Source organism: Halichondria panicea, chromosome 16 (genome assembly GCF_963675165.1).
Source record: "Halichondria panicea chromosome 16, odHalPani1.1, whole genome shotgun sequence".
Lineage (NCBI taxonomy): Eukaryota > Metazoa > Porifera > Demospongiae > Suberitida > Halichondriidae > Halichondria > Halichondria panicea.
The window spans coordinates 5,240,471-5,255,408 of record NC_087392.1 but is presented as its reverse complement, the minus strand read 5'-3'; the positions used below and the strand labels follow the sequence as shown (position 1 = coordinate 5,255,408).

The following is a 14,938-nucleotide window of genomic DNA, read 5'->3' as shown; positions in this document are numbered from 1 at the left end:
ATGCAGAGAATGTCCCTTATCTGGTCCACAATCTACATAATTAATTAACTCAAGTTGCGACAAAAACTGTGTTGAGATAGCTAGCTGTCTCAAAAGCTAGCTAGAGCTATTGTATCTCTACAGTATAGTACTACACCAAGCAAGCGCCCTAATCACTGTGTAGAGAGTTGGACCATCCTAAGATGATTGAGATCTAAGGAAGTTTTGATAGCTTGTCATTAAGAAGTATTGTCAAGAGAACAGTCGATTCATAATAGAAGAACTCCCCATGGAGCCTGTATCAGTAGTGCGAGGTTACAGTATGGGCAGTGGAGCCTCAAAGACGGTGGATGGCTCCGGTAAGAAGAGCTCCAGTCGTTCAAGGAAGTCAGGGCCAGCCTATTACAACCCTGCTACCTTCACCATTACAGCCTACTTACCCTATGATGGTGGAAAGCGTTTAAAGGTGAGCATTGCATTGATATATGCGAATAGCTCTGGTACTCCTAGCTGCAGAGAAGTCTTGCATGCAGTTTATATTGAAACCACACATGCACTAAAGACCACTAACGCTACCATGAACCTATAAGACACATTCAAAACGTGTATGTGTGTATGTGTACATAGATATTGAATAGAGGGCTGTTTCTTACACTAGATATTCATCCCACATGAAAGTAATTTACACGAGGATTATGATAATTAACAACTGTGGTTGGTGTGTTGGTGTGAGTGGCCTCTCTTGGGTAGGTGTTTGGTGCACCGTCATTTTAGTATACCTCCCTTGTAGTATAATGGAAAGAATTTTGTCATCCTAGTCTTGTTCACTATGAGATCAAAGAGCCGAGTATATGTGGGAGGAGGGTAGTCATTTCATCAAGCTGAGATGGGACAAACAACTCGAATATCAAACTAGCGTGTCTGTGTGTGTGGGCATGTGAGCATTTGTACTGTTTATTGTACGAAACAGAAATGCACAGCTATGGTTTCTTGCAATTGAGACCTCATTTCTCTGGTTATCAATGTTTTGTCAATTGGGTTAATTAATGATTATGTAATTCTTTATGTAGTGAAATGAGTTATTGGTATGACGGGTAATAACACACCAGTGTGTGTCTTTGTACAAGTGTGTTGTTTGTGAGAGTATTCATATCAAGGCTTCGAGTGGGGTACCCCAATGAATGGCTGCCACTAGACAATTACGGCTTGTTTGTTTGACACTCAATAAAACAACCACGCTTTGATCATGTATTAAATTAACCTAGCTAGTCATTTGAAGTTGTTATAATTAACAAGAGTGCTAGTTTAAAGCTGGTGTGTATTGATAGCTATAGGGTGTGGATGAGGTGTATTGATTGTGTGTTTGGCACATGTAGAGCAAGAGCACTTACTTTCCAACTGCATTCTTCTGGAGGCCAGCTTATTAGTTGGCCAGGCAGCAACTGTTCTGCTCAACTATTCTCTGCATTCTCCCACACATGTTCTCCTGGCTACCTGCCTCTGGACAACCTTCAATGGTAATGGTTGTCCACTGGTAATGGTGTCCACTGTATGCCAAGAGCATTGCAAAACCTTATGTAGTGTGTGGCTGGCAACAGCTGTGTGTGTGTGTGTGTGTGTCTGGGGAGTTAGCTATATTGAATCAGAAATTCTTATTATTGTGTTTGTTTATTGGTTTGCCAACTAAACACAACTCATTCAATTTCGTGTGCTTTAGGGGCCCACCAAAACTTGTCAGATTCTGCAAGAAACGTTACCCTTCTCAAATAGCCTGCCCATTAGCCAGGTGTAGTATGTACAATAGTCAGCTATAAGTGCGGTCTATTAGATTCCTGTTTGTGAGATATTCCCAAGGCCTGTTTAGAATGTGGTAGTGTTGACCAGAGTGCAGGTGGCCTCCTATTGTGTCCCTAGCTCTGTGTTGTTTGAGTGGCCTCAGGCTCTCTACTAGTAGTAAATAAAGCACTTAGTGTTTTCCTGAAGTCCTTCTCTCTAGGAAGTGTAAGAGGGAATTGGTTCACCAGTTTTTTTTATCCTGTGAGTATATCGCTTTCTAAGCTGGTACAACAGTGTGATAATACACTGTGTGTGTAGCTAGCTAGCTTACTCTAGATTCAGTTTTTATTCAACAGGCATTATTCAATTGTTTGTCTCGCCTCATTGTTTGTGAGTGTGCCTGAGTGCATCCAGTTAAGGCATGCAAACACCGTGACCATCCAAACACTGTGACCATCCACTCCCCCAGCTACTCGCCTGCTATGATAGTCCTGCTATGGTAGTGGTCACAGTATCGGGCCATGTTTGGTGTGCCCTGTAGTCCTGCTATGGTAGTGGTCACAGCATCGGGCCATGTTTGGTGTGCCCTGTAATTAAAGAAGAGTACCTCTGTAGGGATGAGTGCTTTATATGCTCATTACGACATTCTCTTGGAGTTAGGTTGTGTGTTTTGTTAACTCCACTAACGATATTCATATTCCCCAAAGTCCATAGCCTCCCACCCACAGCCATCTGTGCTGACTCGGTTACCTGACTCTGTGTTGTTTAATTTTAAAGGCTGGAAGGTCATCTGATGAGACACAGATATCATAGTGCTAAAAATAATGATATGCATGCATAAAATTTAGCACTTTAGCTAATTTTTAAGGTCGTGATTAAGTTATTTCCTTGATAATCTGATTGTTCAGGCCTCGAAGTAATTTTGCCATACAAAAGTATACGCCGCTCGCATAAAATAATGAGTATCACTCGTTAAATTCTAGCACTTAGCAGCTCTTCAGTTTGTAGTTCATAAACTATGCTCTGTGGAATTCTATTATTATGTCTATATATGCTTTAGTGTTCCTCCCAGTATATAGAGCTATTCTCTCTCTGTGTGATGTGTTCCTCCCAGTATCTAGAGCTGTTCTCTCTCTGTGTGATGTGTTCCTCCCAGTATCTAGAGCTGTTCTCTCTCTGTGTGATGTGTTCCTCCCAGTATCTAGAGCTGTTCTCTCTGTGTGTGATGTGTTTAGTGTTCCTCCCAGTATCTAGAGCTGTTCTCTCTCTGTGTGTGATGTGTTTAGTGTTCCTCCCAGTATCTAGAGCTGTTCTCTCTGTGTGATGTGTTCCTCCCAGTATCTAGAGCTATTCTCTCTCTGTGTGATGTGTTTAGTGTTCCTCCCAGTATCTAGAGCTGTTCTCTCTCTGTGTGTGATGTGTTTAGTGTTCCTCCCAGTATCTAGAGCTGTTCTCTCTCTGTGTGTGATGTGTTTAGTGTTCCTCCCAGTATCTAGAGCTGTTCTCTCTCTGTGTGATGTGTTCCTCCTAGTATCTAGAGCTGTTCTCTCTCTGTGTGTGATGTGTTTAGTGTTCCTCCCAGTATCTAGAGCTGTTCTCTCTCTGTGTGTGATGTGTTTAGTGTTCCTCCCAGTATCTAGAGCTGTTCTCTCTCTGTGTGATGTGTTCCTCCCAGTATCTAGAGCTATTCTCTGTGTGTGATGTGTTTAGTGTTCCTCCCAGTATCTAGAGCTGTTCTCTCTCTGTGTGTGATGTGTTTAGTGTTCCTCCCAGTATCTTGTGTGGGTTGTGTGTATGTTAGTGAGCCGTGTAATAGACACACAAGTTGTGACTGTGCATGGAGACACCTCATTGATCACTACAAGCGTTCTATTGGGGTCCTAATGTGATTATATCATGCCAGATGTATAGTCATGTCCTCACGTATATGGATATGTGAGGTCGTGTGTATCTGTGTGACCTTAACCGGAAACCATCACAGTGGAAGCGTCTCAAAGAGGGACACTTTTAGTAGCAACCACTTTGACCTGTATAGAATTATCGTCCTTTGTACACTGTACACTCCACACACTCCACACACACCCACACATCTCACACTCCCCACCCACACACACACAGCTCCAGTGCACCCCCGGACAGACGGTTCAGCAGGTGATTGAGACAGGGATCCCAGAGTTCAGCAGTACATCATACCAAGTGTACCAGTTCCCCTCCAGAGCTCTACTCAACCCTGAGAAAGATGCCAGCGTGCTACAAGACCAGGAGATCTCTATAGAGCCAATGAGGTCATCCAGTCCAGGTAAGAGGGAAGTAATTAAAGGAGCCATTGTTTTGAGAGTGGTCACTTAGGTCCTCTGTGCTGTCACTTAGGTCCACTGCAGAGGAGGTCTGACACGAGTACCTCGATTAGGCTATATACAATTGGTCAGTCACATGCAACAATAACTTTACTGTTGAATTTTGCACGTGACCAGGCCTAATCGAGGTACTTGTGTCGTTACCTCCTCTGGGTCCACTGTGGTGTCACTCAGGCCCACTACGGTATGCCTCATTGTCTAGTGCATGTTGGAGCAGTGTAGAATGTGTGTAGTTTCTCACGTAGCAAGTGATGTGTCTTGTTGATAGCGCGAAAAATTAGCAGGCATGATAGATTTTCATTGTAAATTCTCCACGCATGATTTGTCGCATTCCACCAAGCAACAGCACATGTACGTCCATTTATGCACTCCCCCGGCTATAATTATAGCCTGGTTGATTGGTTGGCCTTCTTTAAAACTATCGAGTCATTTTTGTGTGGTCCTAGTGAGTGGGGGTTAAGCCATCACTTACACTTGTACAAGAGGGCTACAAATCAGTTTAGGGCATTCCGTAGTGCAATGGCGACAGTTAGTTACCACCATTTAGCAAAATCTGTTCAGTCAAATATCGTCTTACTGTCTCGTAATTAGATAAATTGATCTAGTCGATATGTGTTCCAACCGACCACCGTGTAACTACCTGCTGTTCCACTAGTGGGCACAAAATTAAAAGTTTACTATTCCTAATTTAATAGCATTGTTATCAGTTAATTGATAGTATGCGCGGTGGTGTCCTGTTGTGCTGTTAGCTGATTAGTCGTAATTAATGGCACAGTTTTGCTAGTACGTGACAAGCATGGGTTGCATTTGGGAGTGCCGTTGGTCATAATTAAGAGGAATTCATCCCACTGCATGTTGATGACTCTAATCCCGTTGCTTTGCCTAGGCTGCAGACTAACTACATAGACTGTATTGCATTATCAATATGTTATGTTGATTGTCTCTGCATACCATAGTGAGTTAATGACTACGCCTATCCTATGGTAGTCTCAGCAGCAAGCGAATGGCATGCCAGAAATCCCAAACACAAGTTCTCTGAACTGGACATAAATGGTCAAATAATGTTGGCCTAGTAGCCAGTGCCTCTGATTGCATTTGTGGCAATTGACAGCTGAAGAATGTGTTTTCTAGTTAGAGAGTATGCTGAAGAATAATTTATGTGTGTGTGTGTTGTGTCTAGTTACTAGTGCTGGACAAGACAACACGAGAGTGGTTGCCATTATCTATAACAGTATACATGTAGCTATCACTATATCTACAGTGTGGAGGTATTTCTAAAGCTATTCTGTGTCTCTACATGTAGAACCATTACTACACGTTGTGTGTGTGTGTGTGTGTGTGTGTGTGTGTGTGTGTGTGTGTGTGTGTGTGTGTGTGTGTGTGTGTGTGTGTGTGTGTGTGTGTGTGTGTGTGTGTGTGTGTGTGTGTGTGTGTGTGTGTGTGTGTGTGTGTGTGTGTGTGTGTGTGTGTGTGTGTGTGTGTGTGTGTGTGTCCATCCCATGGTTACCTAGGTGAGGGCTATATTTGCAACCACTAGAGAGCTAGAGCTAAATAAGTGCCCTAGCCATGCTGGCTGTGTTGTGCCCTCCCCACACATTGATCTCAATGGACTGCTATCCCCCTAACACAATCATCATTCCTCAAGTTAATCGCTTCATTCTGTTACCTTGTGATGTGTGTCAGCCAGAGCGCTATGGCTCAGTGCACACACGGCAGGGACCTTGCATGCCACCCAGCATGTACGGGACGTGGCCTTTTGTGAACACTGCTTACTGTATTTACCTTTGAAATATGAACTACAAGTAGTACTTAGTTGTGTACAGTTCAAGTGCTGAATGTATACAAGTGATAAAGCACACTGGAGAATTCACCTCTAGTTATTCACCCATGAGGAAGCTGCTTGCTCATAATTATAGTGCTATTTTTGAGTTATTAGCTCACTCTTATTTCAGAGCTGTAGGGAATTTCTTAGTGTATTTGTTGTTGATATGATTGTTTAACAGTTTCTAAAGTTTCTCACTTGTATGTCATTTGTTTGCTTGGCCATAGCCTCATAACTGTGCAGCCTGTGTTGGTAGCCTTTGTTTGTGGAGCTTCAACTATGTCATTAGCTCGTGGTATTCTAGTTACGACTAACAAGCTGGAATCAGTACTAAACTGTTTACTGCAACTAGATATTCTTGTGCTAACTTTGCTTGACCCCCTCCCCCCACTACAGAAGATATCGGCGATGATAGGCTGTCCATCGCACGAGAGCTGCTCAAAACAGAAGACACATATCTTGAAAACCTGAGAAACATTTTCGACGTCTATATGGAGCCACTTAAGTGAGTGTGTGTGTATGTGTGTGTGTGTGTGGGTGTGTGTAGGTGGAGGTCATTTTGATTGCCCTCTTTAATGTATAAGTCATTACCAGGTAGCCAGCTTCCATTGACTGTGTCCCTGTGAATGACTGACCACTGGTATTGTGTAGTCAACCATCTCTCTATTGTACATCACCACAACAATGTACTCTCATGTTACTCATGTACTGGAATGTGTAATCACATGTACCTGACATGGGAACCTAATCTCTCTCTCTCTCTCTCTCCCCTGTAGGAAATGGGGCCTACCACAGTCTGAGATGAACACAATGTTCCGGTCCTTGAGTCGCCTCTGTGACCTCCTCATGAACTTCTTCTCAGAGGTGTGTGTGTGTGTGTGTGTGTGGGTGTGGGTGGGTGGGTGGGTGGGTGGGTGTTGGTGAGATGGCCATAACTTTAGTTCCGTTGGTCCAATCACATTAATTTTATGATTTTCTGAAAGGTTAGAGATAGGCCTTTCAGATAATTAGTTAAAATCACAAGTCTATTTTGGGCCGGGTTTGTGTGTGGGTAGTGATGCATGGTCATGAATAATGGCACACATGATGCTCTCCAGAGAGCCTGAGATGCACTCATTAGTTCAGAGAGCCTGGGGCAATGGTTAGAGCACATTCATTCATTGTAGTTGTCCACTCGTGAATAGAGCTAATGGACGTGTCTAATTATGAGCAGCTGTCCTCCTTGTGGTTCTGGCCCTGTGGGCAAACAATTCGATTGGTCGTTAATACCTCGTCTATTAAACGCAATAGTTACATAGATGTTGTTGCTATTACTTGTATATATCTCTTTTGATGTATGTGTGTGATCAAACATCGGCATAAGCCAACTATCATAAAGTACACACTTGTATTGAGGTGACCCCTGCTAACGAGCTCACTCTTCATGTCGATCTTTGTTTCCTCCGACAGTTGGAGATAGCAGTTCAACGGTGGAGTGCAAACACCACCAAAATAGGTGCGTTAAAATTCAGTGATTAAAATGAGACCTTTCCCATGTTTATATTATAGTGGTAACGTGTTGTATATAGTCGTACCCACACTTGACTTGCTGACAACATCTGGTGTCTCCATGTTGTCTGCATAGCTTCCCTGAGACCACCACACACACACACACACACACACACACACACACACACACACACACACACACACACACACACACACACACACACACACACACTCACACACACACACACACGCACACACACTACAGGAGGCCTGTTCAAACAATATCGCTCGTTTTGGGACATGTACAAGGAGTTCAGCAACAGCTACACTGTCGCCTGCAAGTATGTTCACTAGCTATAATAGAGCATTCTCAGTTGCAATGACTACCCCCCTCCCTCCCCCTCCCATATAGACTACTCAAGGACAAGCGGCAGATGGATGATTCATTCAACAGCTTCCTAGAGCTCAGGAGAGGAGCAGCCATGCACACACTGGAGTCCCTCATGCTCCTACCAGTAAGCCACCCTCTCTCCCCTTCTTCCCCTTGTGGTGGTTGAGTCTAGAGAGATAGCCTGGGGGGGTTCATGTTCGTATACGTAGGATTGTTGACTGTGTTTGTGGGGCAACAGTTAGGTGTTGGAGAGGATGTAAACCTTTCAAGTTGGCAATAATAAACATTCAGTGTGATGTCAGATTGCAGCAATGGAATATCAATACTCACTCAATCCCCTCATAGGTGCAACGTATCTACGAGTATCACAAACTACTAGTGCAGCTCTTCAAGATTACTCCCAAAGAGCATCCCGACTATTCTGATCTCAGATACGCCGTCACCTGTGTCATATCGGTAATCATGACGATAGCTTCTCTAGATTATAATCATACTTGAGTGATAGATATTGTATCCCTCCAAGTCTATGATGCAGGGATGTGCCCGCCCACTCAATAACCATCTCCTAGGCCTAGTTAAATTTGTATGTTGAATGGAGATTGAGAATTGAAGGTGGCCACCACTTTTCGAAACTTCTATGCACATCCCCCATCCCGGGTATCGTACTTGATTGTATACATACATACATGTTGTTATTATGGTGTCATGTATTACCCTCCCACTAAGCCACACCCACTTGCCCCACCCCCTCTCAGGTGGTCCAAGAGAGAGAGCAACAACTCGTACGGAGTCAGAACAAGAGCAACCTCCAACAAGTCCAATCTCGGTTCCCAAACGACAATCTAAAACTGCTGGAAAGAGAAGTAAATAAATAATTATATTTTATTCTCAGTAGCCATGTAAAATTTCATGCATCAATTGTCAGCTTTATAAGCACTCTAAGCCTGCACATCACTATGTAACTGCTCGTTGCCATAGGGACTGGAACGAAGATCAAAGAGCATTAACTACCCTCGGCTCACGTCCCATTCTACCCCCAAGTCCCGAGGCTCTGAGGTGATACTGGAGAGTGTGGATGGTCCCTCTACAGTGCGCCTGTACCTCACAGAGGGCCCAGTCAGAATCATCTCAGTGAGTTCTTTATACTGTTATGATTGCGTGTGGGGGCTAAAGTAAGCTAGTAGGTCTATGCAAATTGCTTAAATTGCTATTTGCATATTTTACACTGCCCTCCCCTCCCCCACACACATACACAGGGCATGCATACTCACGAGAGATTCTTCTTCCTATTTGATGATCTGCTGATAATTGCCAAGCCGATACGCAAACAAAAGTAAGTGCACCTTCCACCCCCATCCATCCCTCATTAACCTGTTGTGGCAGTAGACCCATTGACTGTGTGCCAGATGGCATGTGGTTTTAGTTGTATACAAAACTGATTTAATTTTGGCCTTAATTGAATATCCTATACGCTTGAAATGTGAAACATCCTCCTATGAAAACATCTCCCTTCCTGTACTGTGGTCTCACATTACACCCAAATAAGACCTCAGGTTGTGTAGCTAGATATATGGTAATCACTTTGGGGGTCTCAAATTTACTATTCACATCGCTCCTTCACTAGGCAAGTAGATTGCAACATGTGTTGAGTTACACGTCTAATCTGTGTGTACAGATCATGTGTACAGAGGACCCTCTTTTCTTAATATTGACTTCCCATGAATATTGATAGTTACCCGCCCTCCCTAAAGCCTTTGATGGCATTTGTATCTCGGTGACAGCTAATCAGTTATTCCTGGTGTAGTGCGATGAGTGCCAACAGTTGCCAGTAGGAGGCCTGTTACCAATTACTCAGTGTCAACACACATGCATGTTATGTCCAAGGCTTCCAGTGTGAGGGTCCCTTTGATGTAGGCTCAAGAATGTACACACAGGTGCTTTCATGTGCTTTACTCATGGTTTCCAGGTCGCAACACAAGACATACAAACGTAAGGAGCAGCTTCGCCTCTCAGACATGTGGGTTACGGACTGTATTTCCGAGGTGATGGAGAGCACCCTCCCCGCGGACACAGCCTTTGTGATTGGCTGGCCCATGACCAATTGTATGGCTGCCTTCAGCACACCCGAGGAGAAGATCCTGTGGTACAACCAGCTCTCAAAGTAAGTGGGCATTGCTACTCAAGTGCATGTACCTATCTGTATCAATAAAATAATGTATTGGCCATCATTTTATGTGTTGCTTTCTCCCCCTACAGGAACATAGCTTCTCAGAGGAACACTGTTAAACCAGACAGCATCTCAGTGCAGATTGTCAACCTCACCAAGTCGTCTGTAAGTTACCCCCAGTGTTATATCTGTTCACATGTTAAACCATCCCCATCCCACTCCCTATAGAACCCCATCCCTGTGTGGGTGGAGGTGGCAGCTGGAGACACTGCCGGCACTGTCCTCCTCAAGGCACTGGACCTCTTTGCCATTGCTGTAAGTCAGAGCTATTGCAATGCTCACACTATTGACCTCCCTAAAGAGACCACCTCTCTATTGAGACCACTCAGTACTGTCCCTACATTGCTGACTATTACACTGCTAGTATACAAGTGCTGCAGATAAAATTTTCCCGAGTGTGTCCAAATGTAAATATTTGCTGCTTGTGAGATGCTTGAATGCAAATATTGACACAGTGTGTATGTATTCTGTAGGTTGCCAGTAGCAACTGTCAGCTCTGGGTAAAATTCTCCAAGGATGATGCTGCTCTTCCACTCATTGGTAAGTCACTACACACTGAGATCAACGATTGCTTTCGCGCCCAAATCTTCCATTTTTGATGGAAAAGCATGACCTGTATATACCCTGGGTGATTTTTCCCGAAATAATCCTGTTTTAATAGCTAGCTTGGATTCTAGTTGGAATTTTTGTGTCTCTAAGTTAAATGACATACAAAGTAGTATCCTAAGATGGTCCTCACATTAACCCCTCCCCTCCCCCCTCAGGACATGAGCATCCATTTGCCATCCAGATGTGCCACAATCGACAACAGATGGACTACATGGGCGATGCCAAACCCATTCAGCTGCAATTTGTTATCAAGAGGAAAAGTGCCATCTCCAATGGTAACTACACACTACTATCAGACGATAATCTTAAAGAGTTAGAGTGTACAGACCACCCATTTCTCTTGACTTTACAACCCCCCACACCCACACACACACACACACACACCCCTCCCCCACTCACACATCACACACCACACACATACACACAGGCCCTTCGCAAGGCTTGAAGAAGCAAAAGTTCAGTCTACGTCAGCTCATCAAGAAGGGGAAGCGAACACCTGGACCACCAAAGAAGAAGATGTTTAAAGTTCCTCTTGAAACCATCATCGTCAACAACCAGATGCCCGAGATCCTCCAGGAAATGCTGATTCGGCTCTATACGGAGGCCCCCCAAACGCTGGGCATCTTCCGTCAGTCTGCCAACTACAGGAAGGTCAAGGACATCAAGGAAGCCCTCGATAATGGTGAGTGGGTGGTGGTGGGTCAGTGGTGGGGGCACTTCGATAATGGTGAGTGGGTGGTGGGTGGTGGTGGGTCAGTGGTGGGGGCACCTCGATAATGGTGAGTAGGTGGTGGGCCTACATGTTGCTAGCACTTTTACTACAATTAGCATGTTTGATAAGATTGCCCATAACTCTAGTTGATTTTTATTTAAGAAGCAATGGATGCGTTTTGTAGCTCTACGATAGCTATATTGAATGTCGTGCTGATTGCCTTTTGGGCCTAAATCTTCTGTTTCTGCAATACAAAGTGTTAACAGCTAATGTAACTCCTCCCTCCGTCTCTGTGTAGGTGAGCGCGTGGACCTGACGAATGTGTCAATACACGTGATTGGAGCATTGCTCAAGGAGTTGTTACGCAGTGTGCCCGGGGGCGTTCTCATGTCCACACGCTATACTGAGTTTGTGGCGACCAATGACGTCAAAGATGTTACCACAAGAGTCCACCATTTGAAAAAGTAAGTTCTATGAAATAGAAGTTTGTCATTTAAACAATTGTTTTTAACTAGTACATGCATTTAGCATTTAAAAGTGTGATTATTACTGTGTAAGGTCAAAGTACAATCTCCTAACAGCTTGCCCCTCCCCCTTGCAGAGTGATCGGTAAGCTACCTGAGGAACACCAGCTATTCCTACATTACTTGTTCGCTCTACTCCACCACATTGCAAACAACGAGGAAGTCAATTGCATGAACACTATCAACCTGGCCATCTGTTTCGCCCCCTCCATCTTATGGCCTGACTCGGGACTAGATGTCATCAAGAATGAAGTGCCCCCTCTCGTCCAGTTTATAGTCGAGCACTCCCCCAAGATCTTCGGTGCTGAGTTGCCAGAGTTGTACAAGCAAGTGGCTATGCCTGGCAGCCCTGGTGTGGAAGCAATGGAGTTTGAGTACGAAGATTCACCAAATTCATCATCGCTAGTGCCAACTAAAATTGGAGATGGAAGTCAAAGTAGTCACCAGAGATCTGGTAGCGTTGATTCTTCCCTGAGTGAGGACTCTCTCTATAATAAGAACAGTTTGTTACGATCCAAAAGAAACGGACTTACATTTAGCGATTCACAGCTATCTACCATATCACAGCACGACTACAACCCTCCTCAACGAACTGGCAGCAAGTCCCGTTACACATCCTCCAGTCACGCTCAACCCCTGGGGGCACCTATGAACAAACGAGTGAAGAAAGTCCGTGAACCCAAGCGCTCCAGCTCCCTTCAAGGTCCTAGTGATATGAGTCCAAATTCACGAAGATTCTATGATCGCAGACAATTCGAAGCTAGAAGACGATCACTTGCTATACAGGACTTACCCATGATAAAGAAGCAGGAATACATTCCCGGTGTGCAGACTATCCTAGATTCTGAATCCCAAAGCTCATCCGACTATAACTCCTCCCACTTACAGTCTAGAGCACCTCATGGCTCGTATATCTATTCCGACAGACACTTAGCCCATCAGCACCGACATGATGGACACCGTCACTCATCACAGAAGAAGAGACGTTTGCCACAACACTCAAACTCATTCTCTAAAGGATCTGAAAACAAACCAGTCAAACCGATGGCCAGCTCTACCTCTTGGTACGATCGATTACTACCTCTTGAGCCAGACACTAAAATGAAGAGCCGATCTATGGGCACAGCGCTAGGTAACAGACTCCCTCTGTCAGATGAGAGCAGGGACGGGGACAATGATCAGAGAATGAGAGTTGGCAGTGGTCCCATATTCGAGGATCGGGCCAAAAAGATGTACGAAAGTCACTCCCCACGATTCCAAATCGCCCCTCACCCACAATCAGTGTCGAGTAGTCGCTCTGGTAGCAGTACTAGCACTGTAATGTATCATCAAAGACAGCCACCTCCAAGCGCCATCTCTCCAGCCTCTGGTGGCAGTCAAGGGACAGCAGATACAGTCGCTCCGTCAGAATCATCTTCGTACGGTGGTAAATTGGACAAGGAATATTTGAAGGTGGCTATCAGCAAACGATTTGATATTAGTGGCTCACAAGACTCCACCCCACCCTCCCACAAAGTTCCCTCCACCTCCCTCAGCTCGTACTATACACCTATCTCTGAACAAGAGGTCCCTAATACCAGTACTGCAGATGAACAATCGAAACCAGTTGAGAGGAAACGAGCTAACAGCACTGCAAGCATCGTGTCAGAGGGAAGCTTCATTAAGAGCCCCTCCTATCAATTTTTCCTTTCTTCACAGCAGAAGAAAGATAGCAGCCTGATGAGTCTCACACAAGCAAGCCTCGATGATCGACCAGAGAGTGATCAACACCTACACAGTTTACCACGCCCACACACGGCCGAAATTGTACGTCCTGAAAAACAGATGGCCTCCACTATTTTGTATCCACCCATGGGCACTGTACCGCAAGTGCTGCAAGTTGGACCAGTACTAGAGACAGCACCTTATCAAGATCCAGGCAAATTGTTCCCAAGCAGTGGATATAGCTCAGACACCGAGTCTTCCCCAAGCCGAACGTTAAATAGACCTGATAGAAAGATCCTCGAAGTAACGTCACCAGGAGCTAGTATGCCCAAGAGATACGGCAGAATAGGGTATCACCATCATGGCAAACTGTTGATGAAAGCACACACTATTGATGACCCTTCCACTGCCCCCATGCAAGTGGACATGCCGCAAGCCAAAGAACCACAACATGTAACGACCACCACTGCGTCAGTAACTACCAAAGAAGAGTCTTTATCGTCTGAACATGGTAAACAAGAGCAAGCCCCACCCACTGACACACAACCTAAGAAACTAAGGCCTAAATCTGGTGATGGCTCGAAAATTGGACAACTTGTGAAGACCTTCAGCAGGCCTGCCATTGAGGCCAACAATGAGACAGCTAAAGTACGGATGGGCCTCATCCCTCCGATGAGGCAGCGTTCCAAAAGCACCTCTGAGAAGGAGGCAATGAGAATCATACACCAAATTATTGAGGAGGACGAAAGTGCCGCCAGAACGGCCGAAGAGGAAGAACGAGCTGAGAAGCACAAAGCTTGGGCTAGTTCCGCCCCTACCACTGCCGATCGTAAGAAGGCCTGGGAGTCACTGTCACATGACAAGTTCAAGCGAGCAGAGCTACGATCACGCTCACTGAAGCATGAAGGCATAGCTGTAGTTGAGAAGGCTCCTCCTAAACCCTCCATGACCCCAGAAATGAAGAGACGCAGCGCTACAATGCCAGAGTACCTTGTAACTGGACCCAGGAGGGTTCGCGGTGGAGCAGAGGATCAAATAAGAACTTACAAAGTCGTGTTATTCGACAGCCCCAAGCCTGAGAGAATCAGACGCATCAATCTGAGAACATTCCATTGAGACAACTGACTGTTTGTGTATTTGTTTGTATTTGCTCGCAATTGTGTGTTGTAGCATTTTCTGATCCCACCATGCTGTTTCTAGTACAATGATGTATATATTATACTGTCAATATTTTGAATTGCACATCATTATTACAGTCAATGTGTATACATGTATATGGTATAATAAATAGCAACACCCCCATTAAAATTGTAATTACCTACATGTCTACATGTTTTGAGGTCATGCCG

The 14,938-nt window shown here is 44.7% G+C and overlaps 1 protein-coding gene across 2 annotated transcripts; it reads left to right on the top strand.

Annotated features, from left to right (window-relative positions):
* Positions 1 to 7: 7 nt before the first annotated feature.
* LOC135349721 (uncharacterized) lies at positions 8 to 14,853 on the top strand. Of its 2 annotated transcripts, none has more exons than XM_064548323.1 (19): positions 8 to 445; positions 3,874 to 4,054; positions 6,334 to 6,439; positions 6,711 to 6,798; positions 7,384 to 7,429; positions 7,688 to 7,763; positions 7,835 to 7,937; positions 8,159 to 8,269; positions 8,569 to 8,676; positions 8,792 to 8,944; positions 9,070 to 9,146; positions 9,780 to 9,974; positions 10,070 to 10,145; positions 10,209 to 10,295; positions 10,514 to 10,580; positions 10,805 to 10,924; positions 11,077 to 11,331; positions 11,660 to 11,825; positions 11,963 to 14,853. In XM_064548323.1, the coding sequence occupies exons 1-19, from the start codon at positions 269 to 271 to the stop codon at positions 14,703 to 14,705; spliced, it is 4,935 nt and encodes a 1,644-aa protein (XP_064404393.1). In that variant the 5' UTR covers positions 8 to 268; the 3' UTR covers positions 14,706 to 14,853. The 2 variants fall into 2 exon arrangements, with proteins under 2 accessions (XP_064404393.1, XP_064404392.1); XM_064548322.1 differs by having other exon boundaries at positions 6,331 to 6,439.
* Positions 14,854 to 14,938: the final 85 nt, after the last annotated feature.